The 27,958-nt window shown below is 43.2% G+C and overlaps 1 protein-coding gene across 2 annotated transcripts in view; it reads left to right on the top strand.

The window, feature by feature from the left end:
* BBOX1 (gamma-butyrobetaine hydroxylase 1) overlaps positions 1-27,958 on the top strand; it is a 116,091-nt gene that overhangs the window by 32,000 nt on the left and 56,133 nt on the right. For both annotated transcript variants that reach the window (XM_040410171.1, XM_040410172.1), the window contains exon 4: positions 16,125-16,323. In XM_040410171.1, coding sequence (XP_040266105.1) covers positions 16,125-16,323 — 199 coding nt within the window. The remainder of the gene's footprint in view (positions 1-16,124; positions 16,324-27,958) is intronic.

The following is a 27,958-nucleotide window of genomic DNA, read 5'->3' as shown; positions in this document are numbered from 1 at the left end:
TGAGAATGTTTCAACTTTTAGAAGCCAGCAGGGACAACTACAGTCTACTACTACTACTACTACTACTAATTCTGGCCGAATAGTTGGTGCTGCTACTAGCCACATTCTGGCTCTGGGTCTTTTGTTTGGAACCCTTCCAAAGCCTGGACATTTTTGGGCCTCTCAGATAATGTTCTGCACTACCCTGTGTATTGATGTAGTAGTCATGTATATATGATGAAGAGAAACGGATTTAGACGTAAGTTCGTTATCGCTTCCAGATATTTTTGTGTGCTACCTTGTTTATTGGTTTAGTAATCATGCATATATACTAGTTTAAATATAATCGACAACCCCAATAAAAAAAAAAAAGTTTGATTGTAAACGTGTGAACACATAAATGGATAGGGAAACGGATTTAGGCCTAAATTCATTATCACGCACAGATACTTTTGTGTGCTGGCCTGTGTATTGTTGATCACCTATATGCTGGTTTAATTAAATTGAACAAGTCCGAAAAAAATAAAATTCCAACTGTGGAGAAATACATGAACGTAAACGGATTATTAAGGGACAGGCCTCACGCTCAATTTCACATTAAAACTCACAGGTGGATTGCTGTACTACCCTGTGTTTTACCATAGTAATAACGTAGATATGCTGGTTTAATTAAATTGAACAATCCCCAAAAAAATGTAATTCTAACCATGTGGATATAGAATAAACAGAAACAGATGATTGAGGCCTGACACTGAAATTCACGTTAACACTCAACACTCATTGTTGCACTTCCCTGTGTTTCGATGTAGTAATAACGTATATATATGCTAGTTTAATTAAATTCAACAATCCCCTAAAAAAATTACATTCTAACCATGTGGATCTAGAATAAACAAACAGACGATTGAGGCCTGGCGCTCAATTTCGAGTTAAAACTCACAGGTACATTGCTGCCTAGGCTGTGTATTGGTGTAGTAATCACGTATATATGCTGGTTTAATTTAATTCAATAAACCTTCCCCCCCCCCCCCTTCCCCCACACACACACACCAAAAAATAAAAACTGGAATGGAACTGTGTGTGTAGATAATAAACGGATATTTAGCTCTAATGTTTAGTTCTAAATCACTAATGTATACTGGATGGAAACAAGCCAGAGTGATTGGTTTACATTGGGAAATCGGTCAGTAAAGATCAAATTGAAAAAAATGCATGGGGAAGATGTAAATGACGTAAGCAACAACATGAGCATTACTGTTTACAGCCATAGTAACTCCTTTAAAGAATTTGTCCCACCATAAGAAGGTTTCATCTTTCCACCAATCATCACAACAGGTTTATGGGGTCCCTGGAGTAAATGGAGCAACAGTCACACATTCATGCTGCAGCACCAATTATTTCTTTGGGGACTGTCAGCAACAGGTGAGCACATTCATTCTGGGGGCTCTGGGACCCTATTCCTGTGATTGTTAGGGTTCCAGTGTGGATGGGTGATTCTTATGGTGAGACATAGGGTGCACAACTTGTCCTTGAAGGGGACACTATTGACTATGACGGTCTGGGTAATGGGATCTTGCACAAACAATCTGATTCTTGGCCCCAAAGTGCTTGTACAGCCAACAGAACAGGTTCCAGCTATGTTCCTTAGCCTCCTGATTCAACCTTTTTATTTAGGAACTGTTGTTATTTTGGTGCTGTAAGGTATGGTTATGGATAAAATATATGAATATAGTATATGTCCACTGTATAGCAGAAATATTTTTTTTCTAGGGTCATTTGGCCCATTTCTGTTGCACAAAATAAAAAATAAAAAAATCCCACCATTTCTTAGTATTTCCCTTTCCTTTGTTCCTATTTTGTCTCATATCACAATTAAAACAGAGAGGGAAGAAATGCAAATGAGCTCTTAACAAGCTTTGCCTCTAATGCCACCAGATGAAGGCAGCTATCCTATAAGTGAATATTCAGCTCTTAAAATAAGCCTTGAGACATGACTTGGATATTAAATAAGCCAGCACCTCATCTGCAGACAGCTGTTTCGGGGTGATTGCCCCTCATCAGTGCAGAGCAGAGAGTACTGGCTTAACTGGGTAGGAGGCCTGTGTCCGAGCAAGGGGGGAACTAACTCTCCTTAGGGAGAGAGCACCTTAATCAGTGTGAGGAGACTTATAGGCCATACATGCCCCTCTGGAATCCTGGGAGGGAAGAAATGCAAATGAGCTCTTAACAAGCTTTGTCTCTAATGCCACCAGATGTAAGGCAGCTATCCTATAAGTCAATATTCAGCTCTTAAAATAAGCCTTGAGACATGACTTGGATATTAAATAAGCCAGCACCTCATTTGCAGACAGCTATTAAAACTGAGAAATGTAGCCATGTCCTCCTCCTCAGTTCTTTGTGACTGGCTGTAAGACAAATCCCTGGGTCAGGAGCCTCCCTACTATGCCCCATCTGCAGTAGGACAAAAAGATTGCTAAGCCTGCCCACTTTGCCAAACTCAACCGCCTCATCCTGCCACAAGTTGAAGATGCAAGATACTGTATCTGCAGGGGAATATTTGTACCTATGTGTTCTATACAAAACTATACAAATAAAGTTCTTGCTTACTTTTAGCATTAATTTCTAGGTTTCTAAGTTCTAGTCTCCAAAGGGACGGAACAAAATTGTGTCAAAAATAGGGATGTCATTTAGGAGGTTCATTAGGAAAACAGGTGCAATAGTAGTAGAGAAAAACAATACATTTGTTTGTAAATTTGATTCGGGTCCAATTCAACTGAATCAACCTTCCGATTAATTCAGACCCAAATCAATTTTGACCTGTAATTGAAAGTGCTTCAATTGTCCTGAAAAGCTGCGGATCTCATTCTGGTCTGTCTCTCTCTCTCATTCTCCAAAAATTCTCCAGAATCGAACCCCTACAATTCCAATTCTATAGAATCAGAACTAAAAAAATTAAAAATAATTAGGGTCGAATTCTGATTGTATAGAATCAATTCATCTGTAGTGATGTGTCCATTAAAGGTGTCCCATTGCATTTTAAACCTTTGATGAGTTAAAAGGATTGTCCCATATAGAAAAGCCATTTTTGATTTCCCCTTTAGGACCTCCTAAGTTTATAGACTTCCATCAATTATGAGAGAAGGGATACAAAGAGAGTTTCTGGAGGACCCAGCTGATTTTTTGTTGATTTTAGACCAGGCAATGCCTATGGCGTTGTAGATAGATAAAACATTGCTACCAGGTCCCAATGGGTCTCAGAAGTATAAGAGAAAATATTTACATAGACCCTTCCAATGAAAAGGAATTGTGAAAAATGGACAACCCCTTTAAGTTCATGAAACATGTCATTAAAATGAAGTGATTTACTTCAGTTTATCTCACACCTATTTTATGGCATAAGAAACAGGCCCCTTACACGTCTGTGCGACTACACTTCTATGACTTCACCTCACTATAGCAACAGAGTATTATTCATTACGAACATTGACTCGCCTCAAGTGTTTTCAGACTTCTCGTGAATGTATGGAAATGTTTAGATATGCTGTTAGTACTGCAGTAAATTACATTGTCTTACAAGGTAACAAACTCAGGGCACAGGCGATACTTAATATAATGTATTGCTGAACATCTGGTTACAAGGAAACTGGAAATCTACTCCAGAGAATGGAGAAAGGCTACTCTTGTGCAAAATCCACATATGCCGCATGCATTGTATAAATATCACTTTTCCCATTATTCTCTGTTATGGGACCTGGGACTTCATGGTGGTTACCTGTGCTGCTGATGATGCAATGCAATTTAATGAATATAGGACCATTGGGACCCATTAAACCAATGATTTAATCACCATTAGAAATCGGACCCGAATTCCTGGAAAGCATTTTTAATATCTAAAAAAATATATTCCACAAATATCATCACTCAAATCATCACTCGGATATTTATGAAGTCATAGTAATCATCTCAAATGTGATATAATGAACAGAATAGTCCAGAAGATCCAATTGTGGGGGCACATTTGCTTTAACGCATTTGCAATTTTCCTCAATGGACAATGTAAAGAAGGCATTTACAAGTCTCAATCCATAGAATTGATGGTATTTAAGCCTTAAAGGGAACCTGTCTATCCCGTCTTTCAGCTTTATGATTTAGAACAGGAGGGGTCAAGTAGATAGATATATCAGTTTGTGGGAAAAGATTCAGTATAACCTCCAATTGATTAAATCCCTGCACCTTCTATGCTTAGGAGTCCAGTAGGCGGACTTACTCAATAATTGTCAGCCTTCTCATGTAGAGAGAGCTGTCAGTCACTGAGTAGGGCCACCTACTGGACTCCTAAGCATAGAAAGAGCAGGAATTTAAATCAATAAGTTACAAGTTAAACTGAATTTGTTGCCTCAAAACTATATGCCAGTCTGCTCAGCTCCTCATACCATGCAGATGGCAGATCAGACTAGATATTTAATATGACAGGTCCCCATTAACCCCTTTTGACATGCCTGTATTTATTAGTGAGGTGCTGAGTGGGTGCCATCTTTGCTACCCGGCTAACAACCTCCTGAAGCAGCCAGGATTAGAGACAACTCAAGTTCTTAGTTATTTAAACCCCTGAGATGCCGCTGCTTAACCCTCCACTCCGCAATGGTGGGCATCAAATGGCTTTCATGACAGCCAGGGGTCTTGGAAGGTTCCAGGACTGCTATGTTTGGAATACTATTATACCCTGCAATACAGGTCCAATTCCCCTGCTACATCCAGAATATTCCAAAATATTACAAGGATAAAAAAAAGGGGATGTCTGCTTTTTTCTATTGACGACCCATCCTCAGGACTCCTGGCATCCCCGTTGATGGGAGCTGCTAGAAGAGACAGCAGCGCTCATACAAGCGCTGCCTTCTTTTCTCTATTTACCTGGGTTCGTCTTTTATAATATTTGTGGTCATGGCTACGGCCAAGAGATATCCGAAGAACCCTAGGGAGAGAAACAACGGGAACAACCTAACCCAGCTAGGCGTGTGTCTTAGCTAACCTGACTAAATGGCTTGTTGTGGGCCCTAAGCCCATGATCGTGGGTAGACCTATAAGTGGGCAAAAACCAAGCCAAGTAGGTATAAAAGGAACTCGAATGGCATGTGAAAACTAATCCCCAGCCAACTGCAAGGCATCAGGGATCATGAGCGAAAAATTCGGGTGTATGAGGCAAGGCAGAAGGAGACATACAACCCATCTGTGGATGACAAGGCCAGAGACATGATGCTCAATATTGCGGATACTACCCCAAAGTGGAATGGAGGACCGGGAATACGTTGTGAAATGGATCATGAAAACCAACTGAACCTTGTAAAGTTTTGGTTCTAGGGAGTACTGGCAATGCCCTAGCCTCATGAGATCGTGGGACCGAAACCTAACTGCCTAGACTATGCAGGAATGAGGGCCAAAAAGAACCATGTAGATAGGAAGAGAATCCTTCAATAGTTCCCCAGACAACAGCTATCTGCTAGCCGTGGTCCGCGCGTTGTTCTACTGTGTGCCCCTGAGGATTGTTTTAACGCTTGAGACGTGAAGACCGACCTACTATCTGAATCTTCTACCGTGAGGAAATGCTGAACCTTGTCCAAAACCCGATTCAACGTGGTTGTAGGGAGTCTGAGGTTAGTGCGGAAAGAAGCTACGAAGCCATAATATACAAGATTCTGTCTATGACCTCCTATGATTGAGGGAATGAAATTGCAATGAAGCTACCGGCGAAAATGAATTCCTGGTCGTGGTAAAAAAAGCAAAGACCTTTGCGCAGGGACCTGGTTGAACAAGATATTATCGACTACGATTAGGAGGAGACTGAAATGCTAGAGGGAATTACCCTACTTGTTCCTCCTTGGCAGGACCTGAATGAAAAGCATGAACAATTAAAGCAAGATGAAATATCTGCATAAGACATGACAATGATGCTGTAGGGCGAACCGGACCTGTTGCGGTCAAACATAAAGTGAGCGATCAACATGGATTATTCCAGGAAATAGGGAAGCAGGTAGGTATGTGATACATACGGGCCAAATCAGCCCAGATGCACAGATAAACAACCTAACCAGGCAATTAGCCCAGCAGGACTGAAAACAGTCATCGGGCCCCCGAAGCCCATGGGGCCGCAGCCATCATCGGGCCCCCAAATCCATGGGGCGAAGCCATCATCGGGGCCCCGAAGCCATGGGGCCGAAGCTGTCATGGGCCCCGAAGCCATGGGGCCGAGTTTTTTTATTTTTTATTTTATTTTTTTTTAATCAAGAAATTTTAACTATAATAAGTGACCTGAATAAGGTGCAGGTGAAATTAAACCTTGAGCCTGACCGATGTGGCAGGCGATACCTAAGATAAACTACGTGGCGTGAATAACATGCAAGGCAAAATATCGTTAGGAATGAGACCTGACCGACGTAGAAGGTGACCCCCAACATGAATTCAACTGCATGACCTGCAAAGACGAAGGGAAACGTGACAGAAAATGGAGATAATAACAGACATTAACTCAAATGAAACCTAAATAACATAAGCTGGCAAGCAGGTAAAGATGTGAGTCATTCAAAACCAAAAGCATAGCTGCACAGGTAGACAGACAACCATTGGTCGAACCCCTGAAGCCATGGGGCCGAAGCAACCACCAGGGGCCCATGGGGCCGGGCAGCCGCCGGGATGCAAACCTTAGAATTAAGGACGGCTGGGGAAAAGATTGGGGCTTAACCCGATGTGTTTAGTAATCAACCGAGACTCGATAACCTAGAAAGACAAAGACATGTGGTAAAGCTTCTTAATAAAATGAGGCTGAAATGAACCGCAAGTACTAATCTGTAAAATATAAATGAACAAAAGAAAACTTTGTTCCAGACCAGAAAAAGGTGTGCCATGGAAAATAGTATCAGATGGCCGTATGACCTACCAATGTCGATGACAATTGTGAAATCCTCTAAGCCAAGAGCCACTCCAGGGAGCCATGCGTGCGAGTCTCATATGGCGGGAGCCATGCGTGCGAGTCTCATATGGCGGGAGCCATGCGTGTGAGTCTCATATGGCGGGAGCCATGCGTGCGAGACTTTTATGGCGGAAAAAAGTATCAGATGGCCGTGTGAACTACGAATGACGATGCCAGTCGTGAGGTCCTATAAGCGAACAGCCACTCGTGAGAGTCTTTATGGGAGGAGCCATGCGTGCGAGTCTCTTATGGCGAAAAAAAGTATCAGATGGCTGTGTCAACTACAAGTGTCGGTGCCAATCGTGAGGTCCTATAAGACACTTGGGCGAGCCTCTTATTTTTTTATTTTTTTTAAACCACTTATGCAGCACCAGAATGCATTGGGGACTCGCATAACCATGACCCCCTCCAACAGCAAACCTGGGACACTAACCAGCCTACAACCATGTCGTACCACTAATAAACAAAACATAAAAAACGGTCATGGGGCCCCCAGAGCCATGAGGCCGGATCAGTCATAGGGCCCTCGAAGCCAGAGGGATGACGTTGCAGTGACGATAAGTAATTAAAACGTAAGCCGGACCTGATGGGATATGCAGAGCCTTGAATGATTGGATTGGCTAGAAGGTGGCCTAAAGAACATAACTGCCAACGGGCGTTGAAAATATAGACATTAGTAATCCGAAGCACGTGCATACATAAAACACTAACCACCGCAAACCATAAACGTAAACATGAAATTGAAACAGAGATGGGAGAAAAACCAGAGCCTGAGGCATTGCAAGTTCGCTAAGAGAAGTCTCTTATCGTGACAAACAAATGAACAGCCTGTGAAAACATAGCAGGAAACTTGCTCCTATTGGCCCACTGACCTCCGCTGAGGAGCTGTTTGGTGAACTGGGGCAGGAGACCAATCTGAGTGAATATGAACCAGAAGTAAAAGGAGACCAATCTGAGTGAATACGAACCAAGAGTAGGAAAGTGCTGGACAGTAAAGACATGCGGATGCAGCATAAGACATGAAATAAAAGCCGAAAGTGTAAATTCCGCTCAGGATAACAGCAGAGCATAAAAGTGCGGTAGGGTTTTTAAGTACATGGAGCAGTGAAATACATGACGTCGAAAGATGGTCGTAGCGGGGGGAGGGGGAGACACGTGGCAAGGAACAGCTACAGCAAGAGCCCTAAACAATAAACGCTGCGTCCGATCTCCAAACATGACATCATGTGCGGCCCGGATAACTCTCCCTTTACAGCAAACCGGCTGAAGTAACTTTTCATACGAGATGAACAAAGCAAAGTAAAACTTGTAAGATTTATAGGAACTAACTCCTATTACCAACAAAGTTGAAAAGAAATAGAAGTATTTAGCCCCAACGAGCAAACCTGAGGTAGCAGATTCTGAGGCGAAGCCTCCCGTTCACTAGCAAAGTCGGTTCCGACCGGCCAGGAGAGACGGTCCCAGCCCAACCTACTTACGTAGTATGGCGCGTGCATGCTACGGTAGCAGAGAGCAAAATAACAAGCTCCATGCTGCAAAGAAAGAATCCTACCACCAGAGAAGCTAGTTTGCTAATGACACCCAGCGGCAGCTGTGCACCTGAGAACCCACGCCTGTGAGTGCGGCTGTGGCTCGTATATGAAGAGCCTCCGCCCCTCCCACAAATGCAGGCTGACTAATCAGTCTAACCAACTTGTCTTCATTGTCAGACTTACATGTGGATTGATGATTTCAACATCTGTCCAAATGGCCGGAGGTTCATAGCAGCAATTAAATAATTAAATCAAATAAAACTATTTGGAGTCTGGTGAGACATAACTTTTTGGCTAGATTTATGTGATTTTAACACCTAGTAAAAGTTTGAGTGTGAATGTTGAAAAAATAAATCACACGAGGCTTTATTGTGATTATCTAAGTTTCAGCATGGGCTTAGGTTTTGTTTGTACTTTTTTTTAAAATAAATTTTGTTATTTTGATGTTTTTCCTGAATTCATATATCCTTTTTTTCTATCTGTTAGGTTAGCTTAAAAATAATCTTTGAGCTGGTATATATGTTTATACAGACATTCTCGCTTCATTCACATATCCACACAGGTAAAAAGTACTAATTTTCGAATAGTTTGTGAAACCTGCATATTGTCCCTTTCTGCCCCAAAGGTTCAACTGCGTATCCACTTATGTATAACATGTATGCAAAGTACAGAAAGATTTACTCCTACAAGACCGACATGCACATCAGGGTCCACACAGTTCAATTACAGGAAGTCATCTTCAAGTGAGCAGCTCTGGTTTGCCAATTCTATGTTATGTTGTCCATTAGAGATGAGCAAACTTATTCATGTCGGGTGCAATTCAATTCTCCCCAAATCAAAAGTACTTTGAATGAATGGAAAAGTCTCTCTATCTTTTCTCTTTTTTTTCTCTCACTCTTCTTTCTCTTTCTCCTCTCTTTCTTCTCTCTATCTTCTTTCCCTCTTCCACTTCTCTCTCCTCTTTCTCCCTCTCTTCTCTCTCCTCTTTCTCCCTTTCTTCTCTCTCTCTCTCTTCTCTTTCTCTCTCTTGTCTCTCTTTCTTCCCTCTTTTCTTTCTCACCTCTTTCTCTCTCCTCTCTTTCTCATCTCTCTCTCTGACCTCTCTCATAAAATTATTTTTGGGTCCAATTTCATTCTACCCAAATTGAAAGTACTTTGAAAGACTGGAAAAGTCTCTCTCTCTCTCTCTCTCTCTCTCTCCTAACCCTCACTTTCTTCTCTCTCTCTCTCTCTCTCTCTCTCTCTCTCTAATATTTATCTCTTTCTCCCTTCTGTCTCCCTCTCTCCCCTCTTTTTCTTCTCTCTCTGCCTCCTCCCACCTTCTTTTCTCTTCTCTATCTCCTTTCTCTCTCTCTCTCTCTTTTCTCTATCTTCTTTCCCTCTTCCTCTTCTCTCTCCTCTTTCTCCCTCTCTTCTCTCTCCTCTTTCTCTCTCTTGTCTCTCTTCCTTCCCTCTTTTCTTTCTCACCTCTTTTTCTCTCCTCTCTTTCTCATCTTTCTCATCTCTCTCTCTGACCTCTCTCATAAAATTATTTTTGGGTCCAATTTCATTCTACCCAAATTGAAAGTACTTTGAATGCCTGGAAAAGTCTCTCTCTCTTTCCTCTCTCTCTCTCTCTCTCTCTGTCTCTCTATCTCTCTCCTACCTCTCACTATCTTCTCTCTCTCTCTCTTATATTTCTCTCTTCCTCCCTTCTGTCTCCCTCTCTCTCCTCTTTTTCTTCTCTCTCTGCCTCGTCCCTCCTTCTTTTCTCTATCTCCTTTCTCTCTCTCTCTTTCTTATCTCTCTCCTCTTTCTCTCTAAACTAAACAGGATAAAAATAAATTGGGTCAAATTTCAATTGTAAAGGATTGTAAACGAGACTTGGCCTGCAGCTATCTAATGTGTGTGGTAGGCTTGAGATAACAGGAACAAAATATTGTCGCATACAGCATTGTTCCTGCAACAGATGACACACCTGTACATCAAGATAAATTTGTAAAAATCTGTGCCTATCATGAGTATAGGAAGCTTTAACATTCCAGAGACGTGCATTTTTATGTAACAATTCATTTTATTGCAATTACGATTGCTCCTTTCAACTGGTCTCTTATGCTAAATACTATCAGATGCCTGGATACTTAAGGAGATAGCATGCCACCAAACAATAGTTTTAGGCCATCATCAACAAACGAGAATATGATTTTTAAAACACCTTTAAGGTACTGTATGACCATATATGCAGCAGATTTGATGCAGAAACGTTTACAACTATCCCATCAAAGTGAATGGGCTTTGAAGATATTCTTGCCATAAAGATATTTAAATTGCTCCCCCCTTCTCATCCCTTGGCATGGAATGGGAACCCTTTCAAAAAGGATGGGGTCACTCTGTCTGTACATTGAATCCTCATGTTGAGTTGTATGTCCAAATTATTTCGTTGTTGGACAGAGATTGTAGAGCTATTGACAGCTCTGTTTAAAGTCTTTGTTCCCGCCAATGCAATTAATCGTATCCTTGGCTCAGAAGTTGGCCTGACAAGTAATAGTATTGCCAAACGTGCTTGAGATTGACATTTTTGGGAGAAGAGTTGTTATTTCAATGGAAGCTTTTCGAAAAATGCCCTCACTTAAAAACTTGATGTATCTAACGAACAAATCACACTATCCCTCACAATGTGTGTCCCTCTGGATGAAACCCTTTGTGAATACTTTTGGATCACAAAAATGTGTTTTTTTTCCTACCTTCAGCAGGTAATCAAGGGTTTGGACAGAGTTTAGGAGTGGGACATGGGGGGTAGTGTGGAGGATATTATGATCTTAAAAGGCATCTGTCAGCAGATTTGTACCTATGACACTGGCTGGCCTGTTACATGTGCACTTGGCAGCTGAAGGCATCTGTGTTGGTCCCATAGTCAAATGTGCCCTCATTGCTGAGAAAAATTATGTTTTAATATTTGCAAATGAGACTCTACGAGCAATGGGGGTCATTACACCTAGAGGCTCTGCTCTCTTTGCAACTGCCACACCCTCTCCGCTTTGATTGACAGAGCCAGGCAGTGAAAACATCATAATGACTGCCAAAGTGGAGAGGGCGCGGCAGTTGCAGAGACAGCAGAGCCTCTCGGTGTAATGGTAACACCCCCGATGCTACTGGAGACTAGAGATGTCCCGAACTATTCGCTGGCGAACAGTTCCCGGCGAACATAGCTTGTTCGCGTTCACCGCGGCGGGCGAACATATGCGATGTTCGGTCCGCCCCCTATACATCATCATTGAGAAAACTTTGACCCTGTACCTCACAGTCAGCAGACACATTCCAGCCAATCAGCATACCCTCCCTCCCAGACCCTCCCACCTCCTATCAAAAAGCAAGGACAGCATCCATCTTAGATTCATTCTGAAGCTGCAGTGTCACAAATTTGACTAAGTTGTAATCGCAATGCGATTAATACAGGTTATATTAATCGCATTGCGAATTCAACTTAGAACTAGGTTCCTAATGGTTGTATTGCTAGAATATAACGAAGATTGAGAATATAGTGCTATATTCGTTATATTCGTCAATTCTAGCAATACAACCATTAGGAACTCAGATCTAAGTTGTAATCGCAATGCGATTAATACAGGTTATATTAATCGCATTGTGAATTCAACTTAGAGCTGGGTTCCTAATGGTTGTATTGCTAGAATATAATGAAGATTGAGAATATAGTGCTATATCCGTTATATTCGTCAATTCTAGCAATACAACCATTAGGAACTTAGCTCTAAGTTGAATTCGCAATGCGATTAATGCAGGTTATATTAATCACATTGAGAATTCAACTTACCACACTCTGCGTCAACTACGTAATTTTCCATGGGAGTTTTGCCATGGATCCTCCTCCGGCATGCCACAGTCCAGGTGTTAGTCCCCTTGAAACAACCTTTCCATCACTATTGTGGCCAGAAAGAGTCCCTGTGGGTTTTAAAATTCGCCTGTCTATTGAAGTCTATGGCTGTTTGCCTGGTTCGCCCGTTCGCAAACATTCATGGAAGTTCGCGTTCGCCGTTCGTGAACGGAAAATTTTATGTTCGCGACATCTCTACTGGAGACTCATTTGTATATATTAACACATCATTTTTATCAGCAAGAGTATAGCTGCACCCTAATCAGAGCTCATTCTAACTCTCTGAGCATCACAATTACAATAAACTGCCTCTCAGTCATCCCGTCCTTTCTATTTGGTTCACTATGTGTATTTTCTTTTATATTTTAAGTATATGCCTGCATAAAATAACTCATTGAGCCAATTGGTTATGATAGCAGCCACCAGAAATTGAGCTGTAACTCAAGTGCTGACAATTTACATTATAAAATGATGAATGTAGATGCCTTCAGGAAACTTACACTCTGTATACATTTGTCATACATCTAATTAGTCTTTTAGTCTGCCTATTAGACTTTGTTGAACGGTTTTCTACTTTATGGAAGGACATGAGATAAAACAGGAAGATCACAGACTTTAGGGACTTGTTAATAGATGTAGTATGCATGTGCCAAACTTTCCAAAAAGCTTCAGAGAAGTATGAGACATCAGGGTCTGTGAGTTTTTGAGGTTCCTCAAAAGCACTTTCTATATTTGCATTACGAGATCAGAAAATACATGACAGAGCTGACAGTCTACTTTATGAACACATCAGAAAGTTCCTGTTATTCTAGAATAATTACTGACATAACCTTGGAGAAGACTGGCTGTTGGTAATTTGTCTGCATGGCAGATTTTTAGGGATTTTTTCTATTTGTTTCTACTTTGAGCTTCTGGCAACTACAGTATTCCTGGTACTCAGGGTCTGGTTTACTTTTCTTGTCATTATTAAAATAAATGAATCTTGGCCTCAGGATATGAATCAATAATTTGTAGAGAAAAAGCTCCTCCAATTACTTTACTGTGCTACACTCTGAGGCCGTCTCCGGCATCTGTATTTTCCTTGAAGCTCCTTACCATATGGCCTGACTTCAGCCATATTAGAACTTAGAGGCAATTACTTTTCAAAATTACTTCTTGTGCACTGTCTACTCTTTTTACTTTTACAATTCTGTAGGTATTACATTGGTGGCCCGCGGCTCTTGCTGCCAGATACTTCTATTAGGAACATTATACATTGAACTACTGCTACTCCCATTTTTGCCATCACCACCACTCTTCTTGCCCTGTTTGCAGTTGCATGGCTGCTTCTAATTGTTAACTTGTGCTATTAATGCTGGACTGCCCTCTCACTCTTTGTCTAAGCTTTAAGTATTCTAGTGTTTGCTAGCCCTAATGAAAGTGTACTTATTCTGTCTGTGTGTCCATGTACAAACTATGCCTCTTTACCTACTCTGATTCTATTCTGCCTGCGCTGACTTTGGCTTTTTTACTGACTACGAGTATTGCCTGACTCTTCAGTGCTTCGTAACTGTATCTCTGACCCCAGTGGGTCAGCTGCCAAATACACTGGGACTATTCCAAAATGTAGGGGCCTGGTGGATCAAATATCTGTATAGGGGTTAAAAAGTGAATACCTGGGGATTGCCAGGACAATGCCCTTAGGTCTAGCCCAAAGCCAAAGCAGTAATTTGGTACAGTGGGTGCATGTCCACTGTCTGTTACAGTAGGGTCTTGGAGATTTATGTTATTGGTGATCTATGATCATGAACCAACAGTGTAGGACATCTAAGCATCAATGAGTACTGAGAAGAATGATACATGAGCATTAATGACTGTATGTAAAAAAAACAAAAATATGTTTACCTTGGGTTAGGCTTGATCTCTCACTGTCCCCCAAAAAATGGCTTCCATGACTTGCAGATATAAGACTTTTTCCTTGGGTGTCTCTTCTGGATCCATCAGGAACTGCACAACAGTGTTTCTTTAACTTCCTGGTCATCTTTCTTTACTGGACTCTGTAAAATCATATATCAGAGTAGCTAGAATTGATTTTAAGACCACTCTATGCATGTGATGAATCTCCAGGAGAAGCAGGCAGAAAAACATTTTGCATGATGGTATCCCAAGGTTTTGGGTAGGCTGCTTTTTTCCAGAAACTACTCCACACCTGTCCATGGGCTGTGTCTGGAATTGAAGCTCAAAGCTATTGAAGTGAACAACACTGATCCTCAAACCAGACACAACCTGTGGATAAGTGTTAGGCCTTAGTCACATGTCAGTGTTTTGTGATTTCCATCAGTGATTGTGATCCAAAACCAAGAGTGGAGTCTACACAGACACAAAGTATAAAATAAAGATCTGCACTTGTTCTGTGTTCAGTGCCTCACCTGGTTTTAGCTCCAATCATTGATAGAAATCACTGACCAAAAACTGTGTGACTAAGGCCTTACACTGTTTTGGAAGAAAGAAGACAGGTTTTTCCATCCTTGGACAAAACCACCCTATAGTATATTATTATCATTATTATTATTATTATTATTATTATTTCCATTGGGTCAAGTTTTGACAGGTAATGACCTTATCAATAGTATCTTTTGAGTCTATTTGATCAATTTTGGATGTTTTTTGTCATGGGGTAGCGTCACGAGTATAAAGATAGAGCGGAGGTGCACCCCCTGAGCTGCCACCTGGTCCCCCGTCCCTGCCTACTTGCACCACCCGCCCTAGGTGACGGGGCGCAACTGGGCGACAGTCCCTGACCTGAGTAAGAGCAAGCAGAGAGATAGAGACAGCAGGGAAGTGGACAGCCAATGAGAGGTAGCACTCGAGCGGACAGAGAGGTAGAACAAGCAAGGTACCACCAAAAACGGAAGGGCGAGGCGGGTCAACTAGCCGGGGTCAGTCCAGGAGGTCATGTCAGTACGAGGGAGGAGACAGAGACAGATCCGAGAGCGGGCCGAGGTCAAAATCCGGGAGGTCACGTCAGTACAATAGAAGAGGCAAAGACAAAATCCAAAAGCAAGCCGAGGTCAAAATCCGAGGTAGCGTCAAGGTTCAGGGAGCAGGCAAAAGAGGTGTCAGGAAGCAGATCAAGGGTCAAATCCAAAGGTGAGCTTAATAACAATAATAATACACAGCCTAAGGGACCAAAATCACAGGCAACCTGTAGCCAGCAGGTTGCCTGTATTTATAGTGGGGAGTGAGGGTCAGGTGACGTGGCCAGCGTCACATGACTGACAGACAGACAAGTCGAGCACCGAGTGATCAGCTCGGTGCTCAAGGCAGACCTAGGAGCAGGGAGCCTCCCAGCTAGCAAAAGCCACCCTGCGGACGAGGCCGAACACAGATCCTCGCTCCCGAAGCTAAGCAGCAGGTCTGCGGCTGATGGGAGACCGAGTGCACCTTCAGCGCCCCGTTACAGTTTTTATAGATTTTTTTTTTCATAGATTTTTTTAAGTTACACTCAAAAGTCCTTTGTTTTAGGGATGACATTCTTTAAAATGCTATGTTGACAATATAATATGAAAACCCTACATGGAATTTCACTAACACATTATTAGGCACCAACAGAATCACCTCTTAGTCCTTCAATGTTGCTAGTGGATTAACCGCAAGTTTCTATATAAAATATACTTTAGTACCTAAGCTAAAATGTACTAAAACTAAGCATGTCTGCTATACAGTCTAAATACTGTATACCAATATATACACCGAGAAAAAAAAAAATCTGATAAATAACCCGATATTTCTATTGCAGAACATCAGTACTGGGGAAATGATCTGAAAATTCCTACCCTGTCCTATGAAGACGTCCTGCGCTGTGATCGAACAGCTTACGAGTGGCTCTGCACCCTGCGGAAAGTGGGAATTGTGCTGTTGGAAGGTGCACCTGTGAAGCAGGGAGAATTGGCTACATTTGGCAAAAGGATAGGCTACATGAAGCATACTTTTTATGGGTAGGTGTACGCTCTGTTTATCATTAGTATTTTGGAAATGGTCTGAACAGAATGAAAGAATGATCTGAACTTGGACGTTTCCACAAAGCTCTTTCTCAATTAGCAAAACCTGGGAAAGATCTTGGAATAATGGTATCTTTTATGAAGTTTGTTTGCAGAAGAGTCTGGACAGTATTTCACATTTCTGAGATTAAATTACTCATCCAGTCCAACAGTAAATCCAAGGGTATTGGAAATCAGACATGAAAAGCAAATAGAGGGTTCTCACATCAAATGCACATTTTTTTTTTTATTTATATAGTCTTGGTTGTCATCACTTATATCAATTCCTGAACCCATTAGGCTCACAATCTAGATTAGAAAGTTATCTATCTGCATGATTATGGAAAGGAAACTCACAAGAACATGCAAACTCAATGCAGATGTTGGCCTTAGTTGGATTTGAATCCTGGACCCCAGCACAGAGGTAGCAGTGCTAACCACCAATCCCTAGACATGTGTACATATGGGTATAGTATGGTCCTCAGAAGCTTAGAGACACATAGAGCCTCATGGAGGCACCATATGGTAGCATGTTCTGCATGCACATGAAGTCATATAGCTAAAGGTGACGAAAAACCTCTAGTAGAAGATAGCTATTCCCCCTGAGTCCCAACTTTTCCATACACGTGCACACCAACTTAGCTGTGCATATACAGTACAGACCAAAAGTTTGGACACACCTTCTCATTCAAAGAGTTTTCTTTATTTTCATGACTATGAAGGCATCAAAACTATGAATTAACACATGTGGAATTATATACAAAACAAACAAGTGTGAAACAACTGAAAATATGTCATATTCTAGGTTCTTCAAAGTAGCCACCTTTTGCTTTGATTACTGCTTTGCACACTCTTGGCATTCTCTGATGAGCTTCAAGAGGTAGTCCCCTGAATGGTCTTCCAACAGTCTTGAAGGGATTCCCAGAGATGCTTAGCACTTGTTGGCCCTTTTGCCTTCACTCTGCGGTCCAGCTCACCCCAACCATCTCGATTGGGTTCAGGTCCGGTGACTGTGGAGGCCAGGTCATCTGGTGCAGCACCCCCATCACATGGTCAAATAGCCCTTACTTTCAAAGTTTTCCCCAATTTTTCGGCTGACTGACTGACCTTTCATTTCTAAAGTAATGATGGCCACTCTTTTTCTTTACTTAGCTGCTTTTTCTTGCCATAATACAAATTCTAACAGTCTATTCAGTAGGACTATCCAGCTGTGTATCCACCTGACTTCTCCTCAACGCAACTGATGGTCCCACCCCAATTATAAGGCAAGAAACCCCACTTATTAAACCTGACAGGGCACACCTGTGAAGTGAACACCATACTCAGGGGACTACCTCTGAAGCACCATCAAGAGATGCCAGAGTGTGCCAAAGCAGTAATCAAAGCAAAGGTGGCTACTTTGAAGAACCTAGAATATGACATATTTTCAGTTGTTTCACCATAGTTTATGATGCTTCAGTGTTGAATCTACAAATTTTCATAGTCATGAAATAAAGAAAAACTCTTTGAATGAGAAGGTGTGTCCAAACTTTTGGTCAGTACTGTATGTGTTGTCAACTGGGGAAAGCGAGCAAGCTGCCAGCAAATACAGGGAAAACAAGAATTAACAGTGAAGTTTCAACATGCCCAACCCTTTTTTTCTCTGACATCATACTTCAGGGAATAGTTGGAAGGCCCCCATAAGATCAGGGACAAACTGAGCGGTCGGGCACTTCGGACGTGGTCCGAAGGGCCCGGCCAGGAAGGTGGCCCGCCGGCCGGCCTTTGGGGTGTGCGGAGGGCGGAAAAAAAATGAATGACCTTTTTTTTTTTTTGCACCTGTGACCTATTTGAACCCGCCGCCCGCCCTGCGGGTGCCGGCCGGCGGCCGCGGCGCACATCATAAACTCGAAGACGTAGTCAGGGCAACAGATATCTCCAGCCCGCCCCCCCAGCATGCGTGTGAGTGTGCGTTTGCGGGACTGTGCGGGACCGGCCGTAGTAGTCAGGGCAACATAGCTAGGCAGAGATTCATTCATTGGCTCAGCGCGCCGCTCAGGCTGCCTCTGCACAGGGGGCGTGAGTAGACACAGCCAGCAGCCGCGGCCCGCACCCGCCAAGAAATTGAATCAGAGTTATCAGATTAGATCAGAATCAGATGATTCATTCAGTCAGTCATATATAAATTCAGCAGAGTCAGACCGTCTGACAGGTCACAGACTCACACTGGCACTCTGGCAGGCGGCAGCCAGCAGTAGCAGCGGCGCAGGAGACGGCACTCGGCAGACTTGGTCAGGACTTGTTAGGGTAGGTCCCAATTGAATTTTTGAATGTTATTTTATAATAATTAATATGATCATTTGAATGATTTAAAATTAATTCAAAATGATGAGATGAGCACCCAGGGGCCAGGGCCATCTGAGCGCAAAGCACTAGGCTAGCTAGCCTTGCGCACACACTGACTAGCGCCAGAGCAGAGGCACTCAGGATTAGCACAGCATCAATGATGTGTTTACATTTTGTTATGGGGGGGGGTGATGCCGTGCTAATCCTGAGCGCCTCTGCTCTGGCGCTAGTTTGTGTGACCGTGACACTGACATGATGGAGCCTGGATGGAGGGCCGGGGGGACAATGTAAATGTCTGTACTCTGAGTATGTCACTGTATGTGACATGGGAATGGGGCCAGGCCGCCAGGAAGGGTCGGCCGGGGGGGGGGGGGAATGGGGGGGTAAAATGTGACACTATAGGGGGTAATGATGTGATCATGGATGGGGCCAGGGCCATCCGGGGGGGGGAGGGTGGATGATGTGCCATGGGGGGGAGGGGGCCAAAATGTAGCTTCGCTTGTGTTGGCAAAAATCCTTGCACCGGCCCTGCCTGCAGCTTCCCGAGTCCCGCCCATCCCCAGCCTGCTGCTTGTGATAGGTAGCCCGGCTGCCACTGGCACTGCCCTCTGCCTCATCAACATAGGCTCAGGGCAGGCCACGGGGGCGTGATGAGCGGTGCAGCGGCGGCGGGGAAGCAGGAGGACAGGAGTGCAGCCGCAGGTTCCTACCTAGAGGTGAGCTGACTGACTGTCTGTGTGTCAGCCGCCCTCAGCCCAGAGCCCCAGATTGAAGACGCTGAACGCAGAGTCACACAGCCAGCAGCAGGAGACAGCTGGACAGGAGAGTCAACTCAGCCTCAGGACAGCTGTTGGGTAGGTGGTGACGTGGTGTGATGATGATGATAATGATGATGATGATGAATCATACAGTGTCTGTCCTCAGATGTCTGAACTCTGGACTGGAGTCTGTCGACTCGGTGATCTTCTAAGTTGTAATTGATGAGAGAAGTCTTCCATTAAATGCAGGCAGGCAGTGGCCTAGCTAGCAGCCATGAAAATGTACCAAGGGCATGGGCAGGCACAGCAGCATCCATTAATGCAGGCAGTGGCATAGCTAGCAGCCATGATAAAAATTTACCAAGGGCAGCATAGCTGCTCCAACTAAGTGGCCTAGCGCTCATCTTCTCAGAGAAGATGAGCGCTAGGGCCTAGGCGATTAGTTGGATGATGCTGTGCTGCCTTGGTACATTTTCATGGCTGCTAGCTAGGCCACTGCTGCATTTAAGGTACCATTCAGACGGCCGTATGAACGGATCCCGTACCCGTTCTGCAATTTTGCACTTTATGTTGCATTGTTAATAAATTATTGCACTTTTTGTTCTTTGTGTAGTGCGTGGCTGGAAGGCGGGATAGGGGCGTGGCTGGAGGTGGGACATGGGCGTGGCTGAAGGTGGAACATGGGTGGGGCCTGGAAGGGGGGCCCTTGATTTATTTTGCCCCGGGGGCCCTGAGGGTTCTCGGTCCGCCCCCTGCATAAGATAGAAAAGTCCTGCTAAAATCAGCTGGTTTGGACATTCGGACTGGAAAACTTATCTCTTTAGTCTACAATATCATATGATAGGACAAGTCACTGACTTCTTCAAGATCAACACACCCCATCTCTCCTGAAGTTATGTGTGCTGATCCTCAGTTTAGTTCTTTTAGGATGTATTTGCCAGTCTATTGACCCTCCATTTCGCTCCATCTCCCCCTTCACGCAGCCAAGCCCCTGACAACATTTGTGGAGGGTCACTGTCTCCTTTGAGAGCATTACATCTTTTTGTGATGCTTCCTATGATCTTTTTCCTATCAGTTTTTCCCTTTTAACTTTTTTTCTTATTTTCATGAAAAAGTTAGGGAAAAGTCTCCCATTGACAGGGCAGTTTATTTATTTATTTAGGGCCCCAGGGGTCGGCTGAAGTCCAGATTGAAAGTTTTTTGTTAACATTTTTCTCCCCTTAGCAGTAACTCCTGAGCTCCTGCTGAGACTAATACGTTGGGGAGATGATCCTATAAAGGATCACTTCATGCTCCATGCTCTTCTACCCCACACCAAAACATTAACGAGCATGGGTTCTACTGCTTTATTAAAATGAATGTGCAATCAGAAAATTATCATTGTTTAAATCAGGTTTTTATGTTAAACATTTCATTAGACTTTTTGGTGATTTTTATTTTTATTTTATTTTAATGTCACTATCTATTTTATATTCACTCCTGTGTTCAGTGTGTCAAAGACAAGTGATAAATTTGTATCCCAAACTCGTCTATCCCTTTGGGATTTGAAATGATGCTTTAATATTAATACTTGAAGGGTCATTTCAAATCCCAAAGGGATAGAGAGTTTGGAATACAATTTTATGACTTTGACACACAACACAGGACTGAATTTATCTCAAGGTTTTATGGCCTGCTTCCAACATCTAAGGAGAAAGAGGGTTCAACTCTCTAAACTCAGAGACTAACAAACTTTCACCCAGCTTATCTGTAAACTAATTAAGGACTCCTTCACCAAGACCATTCCTCTGTTTGTTGATGTTTTGCAATTTATTACTCCACCTCTCTGTTCTTTCCTGTGTATATCCATATTTCTTTAGCGATTTCTCTTTTGGAAAACATCAAGACTTCTCACTGCTAGCTAACATGGTACCAAACCTTTTTCTTTTTATCTGATTTTAAAGCGTACCATTAAAAAAAAATTTTAATAATGGTTGTGCTTCTTTCTGTAATATTAGCTGTAAATTAATAGGTCATTTTTGGGCTTCCCTAATGTCTTTTTCAACCTAATTATTCCCCTCTTCAGCTACACAGCTAGATGCATTTCTCTATGCCCCCTTGGTCCCCCCCTCACAGTAGTGCTCCCCCTTAGTGTCCCCTTTATATTAGTGTAGTATAAATAAAATCAAAAGAAAAAAACACAGTAAAGCTCACCTAGCCTGTTCCCACAATGAACGAAACACAATTGCTCTCCTCAGCAGGCGCGATGCAGTGACATCATCATGCCTGCTGACTGGGAGACTGCGCAATCCGAGGAGAGGCTTTGGAATAATCCTCTGTCCCTGTGCTCTTCTACTCAGCCCAGTAGACATAATGATATCACTGCATCACGCTTACTGGAAGATTACAGCTGAGGAATAAGGCCCAGGTCGTAATGGATGATGAACACTGGGTACCTCGCAAACTAATCATTTTTTACTGTGTATGTGTACCTGCAGAGGATACCCCGGACCCCCTGCCACTGCATGCCCTGTAGCAGTGTAGTTCCACCTCTGGATATCACCTATTGTGAATGGTGGATCCAGTGTTATCTATATTTATTGTGGGTGATATTTGTGTAATTGTGAAATGACTACTGTAAAGTTACTTGTACAGAACAGGAAGTCTCGACCTATTAGGCATAGTAGCAGCACATGATTTTAAGTATTTTTCTACTATAAATATTGACATGGAACATTAAAACAAAAATCATCAAGCATTTTTAACAAAGAATGTTTAACATAAACATTTTATTTGAACAATGGTGTTGTTTTCTGATCATACATTCTCTTTTTTCAAATCCTCACTCGCTGATGCAAAACAGGCCCACTTCTCATCTCTCATCTCTTCCCTGTCCCGCAGCCCTAAACAACTTTTTAACACTTTTAACTCCCTTCGCCATCCCCCAGTGCCCCCACCCTCTCCTCTCATCTCAGCTGAGGACTTTGCCAAATACTTCAAACAAAAGATAGTCAAAATCAGAGAAAACTTCAGTGCACAGTCCCCACAGACCCTCTACACAACTGCTCGGTCCCCTTCTCCCAAAACCCGCTTCTCCACCATTACAGAAGAAAAACTCTCCACTCTACTCTCCAGATCACATCTCACCACATGTGCACTTGACCTAATCCCATTCCACCTCATCCCTAACCTCACCACAGTGTTTATCCCAGCCCTAACTTATCTCTTCAACCTATCACTAACCTATGTTGTTTCCCCCTCTAGTTTTAAACATGCTACCATTACACCCATCCTCAAAAAGCCTTCACTTGACCCATCTTCTTTGTCCAGTTATCGCCCCATATCACTTCTTCCATATGCCTCAAAAGCTACTTGAGCAACATGTCCATTCTGAACTGTCATCTCACCTCGCCTCTGCTCCCTTTTTGACCGGCTACAATCTGGCTTCAGACCCCCACACTCAACTGGGACTGCCCTTACAAAGTCACCAATGACCAACTAACAGCCAAAACCAAAAAAACATTACTCTGTCCTCCTTCTCCCTTGGCCTGTCCTCTACCTTGACACTGTCGACCACTCCCTTCTGTTACAAACTCTCTCATCTCTTGGCATCACTGACCTGGCCTCTCCTGGATCACATCATACCTTACAAAGCGAACATTAGCGTCTCCCACTCTCACACCCACCTCCTTGTCTCATTCCCTCTCTGTTGGTGTTCCTGCAAGGCTCTGTCCTAGAACCCCTCTCTTCTCTATCTCACTTTCGGCCCGGGACAGTCATAGAGTCCAAGGCTTTTCCCAGTATCACTTTTATGCTGAAGACACATCACCACCTACTTTCCAGAATCCCACAATCTTCCATATCCTCTTCTTCTCCCTCTCGCTTTCTAAAACTCAACATGGATACAAAGAAATTCATTATCTTTCCCCCATCTTACTCAACCCCCCCAACAGACCTATCTATCTCGATCAATGGCTGCACACTCTCCACGGTCAACCAAGTCCACTGTCTTGGAGTGACCTTGGATTCTGCCCTCTCCTTCCGACCACACCATCCAAGCCCCTTTCCACCACCTGCTGCCTCCAACTCAAAAACATCTCCCGCATCCGCACTTTCCTCAACTTTGAGTCTGCGAAAATGCTTGTACATGCTCTCATCATCTCCTGCCTAGACTACTACAACATTCTCCTCTGTGGCCTTCCATCCAGCACTCTCGCACCCCTCCAATCAATCCTGAACTCTGCTGCCCGACTAATCCAACTCTCACCCTGTTACTCCTCTGCCTCTCCCCTCTGCCAATCCCTTCACTGGCTCCCCATTGCCCAGCAAATTCAGTTCAAAATACTAACAAATACATACAAGGCTGTCCACAACCTGTCCCCTCCCTACAGCTCTGAGCTACTTTCCCGATACGCAATCTCTGATCCTCACAAGACCTCCTTCTCTCCTCTCCTCTTATCACCTCTTCCCACAATCGCCTCCAAGATTTCTCCCGTGCATCCCCCACCCTCTGGAACTCGCTACCCCAACATATCAGACTCTCACCGACAGTTGAATCCTTCAAAAGAAACCTAAAAACCCACCTCTTCAGACAAGCCTACAACCAGTGACCCTGCTGCCTCTATGCCCAACTTTACCCTCTCCTACTGTGTCCTTCTCCCATACCACATAGATTGTAAGACCTCACGGGCAGGGCCCTCTCTCCTTCTGTATGAGTTTGTAACTCGTCTTGTCCATGCTTAGTGCAATTGTCTGTATTATGTATGTATGTATACCCCTTTTCATATGTACAGTGCTATGGAATGAATGGCGCTTTAATAATAAATAATAATAACTATAACATGGCACTTTTCACGGGCTCAGTCACACGACTGTATTAGTTCCACATCCGTTCCACAATTTTATGGAACGGGTGCGGACCCATTGATTTCAACGGGACCACAAAACATGCGGATAGCACACCGAAGCACACATCAAAACTCTCTTGTAAAAAATCCTATGTAACAATAAATTAAAGCTCTTCACTTATTTTATGCTGCTGTATGGGAGGACATAGACAATAGAGGTCGTAAGAAACATCTAAGAAGCCATTTGCTGCTCACAATGTAAATTCTCTATCAATATGTCTTTGATGTATTGTAGGAAACTCATGCAAACAGTGGGCAAACATACAAACTCAATGCAGAGGTTGTCCTTGGTCAGATTTGAACCTAGTACACTAGTGCTAACCACTGAGCCACCATACTAAGATATAAATGTGTCCTTTCTCTTGGCTCAAATATCATGTGATTTGTAGATCAAGATGACCAGCTTAAAAAAAACAACATGATTTTGTGATATTATGTCACAAGGTGACTATTCTACTGTATATTTGTCTATGTGTTGTGAATTGCAGCCTGTCTAGTGTTTTACTATCTTTTTGCAATTTTATATTGGTTTCATGAGAAAATGGAGTCCTTAAAGGGGTCATCCAAAGTCTAATAAATGCCCCCCAATGCCTGGGCCCCACATATAGATTATGGTAAACCTGCGCCCGGCACCTGCGTGGCTCCTGATCCTTGCTCAGCCATGATCAAATCATCCGGTGATGGGAGGAGCAGCCAATAGCAGGATGCTAGGAGATGCAGTGGTGGCCGTGCGGCGATCAGGAGCGATGCGGGTGCCAGGGACTGGGTAAGTATAATCTAAATGAGGAGCCCGGGCATTGGGGGGCATGTTTTAGACTTTGGATAACCCCTTTAAACCAAATTTGAGCAAAGGCAAGGGTGAACACTTCTGTATAGTAATATATTATGATTTTTTTGCTGTTTTTAGATAAAACAAAATGAAAGTTTTGTCTATTGCCCCCCGTCCTGCAGAGGTTAGTGTTGATGGAACCAAGATTCGTATCATCTATCCGAAGTCGATTCAGTCAAACACTTTAGTGCTGCCTCCGTACAGCATTGCGCGAGACTTCAGTGAATTAATTTAGTATTTCTGCATCTTTAAAAACATTCAAAATTAGGAATCCAAAGTCGGGTTTTGTACCCGCTGGGAACTCAGTCCCAAACCCGACTTCGGATTCCTAATTTAAATGTTTTTAAAGATGTAGAAATGAATACTGAATTAATTCACCGAAGTCTTGCGCGACTTTGGGTGAAACTAATTTTTTTTCCACATGTAGGCAATAAACACTGCTCAAAAAATAAAGGGAACACAAAAATAACACATCCTAGATCTGAATTAATTAAATATTCTTCTGAAATACTTTGTTCTTTACATAGTTGAATGTGCTGACAACAAAATCACACAAATATAAAAAAATGGAAATCAAATTTTTCAACCCATGGAGGTCTGGATTTGGAGTCACACTCAAAATTAACATGGAAAAACACACTACAGGCTGATCCAACTTTGATGTAATGTCCTTAAAACAAGTCAAAATGAGGCTCAGTAGTGTGTGTGGCCTCCACGTGCCTGTATGACTTCCCTACAACGCCTGTGCATGCTCCTGAAGAGGTGGCGGACGGTCTCCTGAGGGATCTCCTCCCAGACCTGGACTAAAGCATCTGCCAACTCCTGGACAGTCTGTGGTGCAATGTCACGTTGGTGGATAGAGCGAGACATGATGTCCCAGATGTACTCAATTGGATTCAGGTCTGGGGAACGGGCGGGCCAGTCCATAGCATCAATGCCTTCGTCTTGCAGGAACTGCTGACACACTCCAGCCACATGAGGTCTAGTACTGTCTTGCATTAGGAGGAACCCAGGGCCAACTGCACCAGCATATGGTCTCACAAGGGGTCTGAGGATCTCATCTCGGTACCTAATGGCAGTCAGGCTACCTCTGGCGAGCACATGGAGGGCTGTGCGGCCCTCCAAAGAAATGCCACCCCACACCATTACTGACCCAATGCCAAACCGGTCATGCTGGAGGATGTAGCAGGCAGCAAAACATTCTCCACGGCGTCTCAAGACTCTGTCACGTCTGTTACATGTACTCAGTGTGAACCTGCTTTCATCTGTGAAGAGCACAGTGCGCCAGTGGTGAATTTGCCAATCTTGGTGTTCTCTGGCAAATGCCAAACGTCCTGCACGGTGTTGGGCTGTAAGCACAACCCCCACCTGTGGACGTCGGGCCCTCATATCACCCTCATGGAGTCTGTTTCTGACCGTTTGAGCAGACACATGCACTTTTGTGGCCTGCTGGAGGTCATTTTGCAGGGCTCTGGCAGTGCTCCTCCTGTTCCTCCTTGCACAAAGGCGGAGGTAGCGGTCCTGCTGCTGGGTTGTTGCCCTCCTACGGCCTCCTCCACGTCTCCTGATGTACTGGCCTGTCTCCTGGTAGCGTCTCCATGCTCTGAACAATACGCTGACAGACACAGCAACCCTTCTTGCCACAGCTCGCATTAATGTGCCATCCTGAATAAGCTGCACTACCTGAGCCACTTGTGTGGGTTGTAGACTCCGTCTCATGCTACCACTAGAGTGAAAGCACCGCCAGCATTCAAAAGTGACCAAAACATCAGCCAGGAAGCATAGGAACTGAGAAGTGGTCTGTGGTCACCACCTGCAGAACCACTCCTTTATTGGGGGTGTCTTGCTAAATGCCTATAATTTCCACCTGTTGTCTATCCCATTTGCACAACAGCATGTGAAATTGATTGTCACTCAGTGTTGCTTCCTAAGTGGACAGTTTGATTTCACAGAAGTGTGATTGACTTGGAGTTACATTGTGTTGTTTAAGTGTTCCCTTTATTTTTTTGAGCAGTGTATTTTAACCACCTCAGCCCCCATAGCTTAAACACCCTGAAAGACCAGGCCACTTTTTACACTTCTGACCTACACTACTTTCACCGTTTATTGCTCGGTCATGCAACTTACCACCCAAATGAATTTTACCTCCTTTTCTTCTCACTAATAGAGCTTTCATTTGTGGTATTTCATTGCTGCTGACATTTTTACTTTTTTTGTTATTAATTAAGTTGTAAAATTTTGCAAAAAAAACGACATCCATATACACATTTTGCTCTAAATTTATTGTTCTACATGTCTTTGATAAAAAAAAAATGTTTGGGTAAAAAAAAAATGGTTTGGGTAAAAGTTATAGCGTTTACAAACTATGGTACAAAAATGTGAATTTCCGCTTTTTGAAGCAGCTCTGACTTTCTGAGCACCTGTCATGTTTCCTGAGGTTCTACAATGGCCAGACAGTACAAACACCCCACAAATGACCCCATTTCGGAAAGTAGACACCCTAATGTATTCGCTGATGGGCATAGTGAGTTCATAGAACATTTTATTTTTTGTCACAAGTTAGCGGAAAATGATGATTTTTATTTTTATTTTTTCTTACAAAGTCTTATATTCCACTAACTTGTGACAAAAAATAAAAACTTCCATGAACTCACTATGCCCATCAGCGAATACCTTGGGGTGTCTTCTTTCCAAAATGGGGTCACTTGTGGGGTAGTTATACTGCCCTGGCATTCTAGGGGCCCAAATGTGTGGTAAGGAGTTTGAAATCAAATTCTGTAAAAAATGGCTGGTGA

Source organism: Bufo bufo, chromosome 10 (assembly GCF_905171765.1).
Source record: "Bufo bufo chromosome 10, aBufBuf1.1, whole genome shotgun sequence".
Taxonomy (NCBI): domain Eukaryota; kingdom Metazoa; phylum Chordata; class Amphibia; order Anura; family Bufonidae; genus Bufo; species Bufo bufo.
The sequence above is the reverse complement of the archived record's forward strand: the minus strand, read 5'-3'. Positions and strand labels throughout refer to the sequence as shown.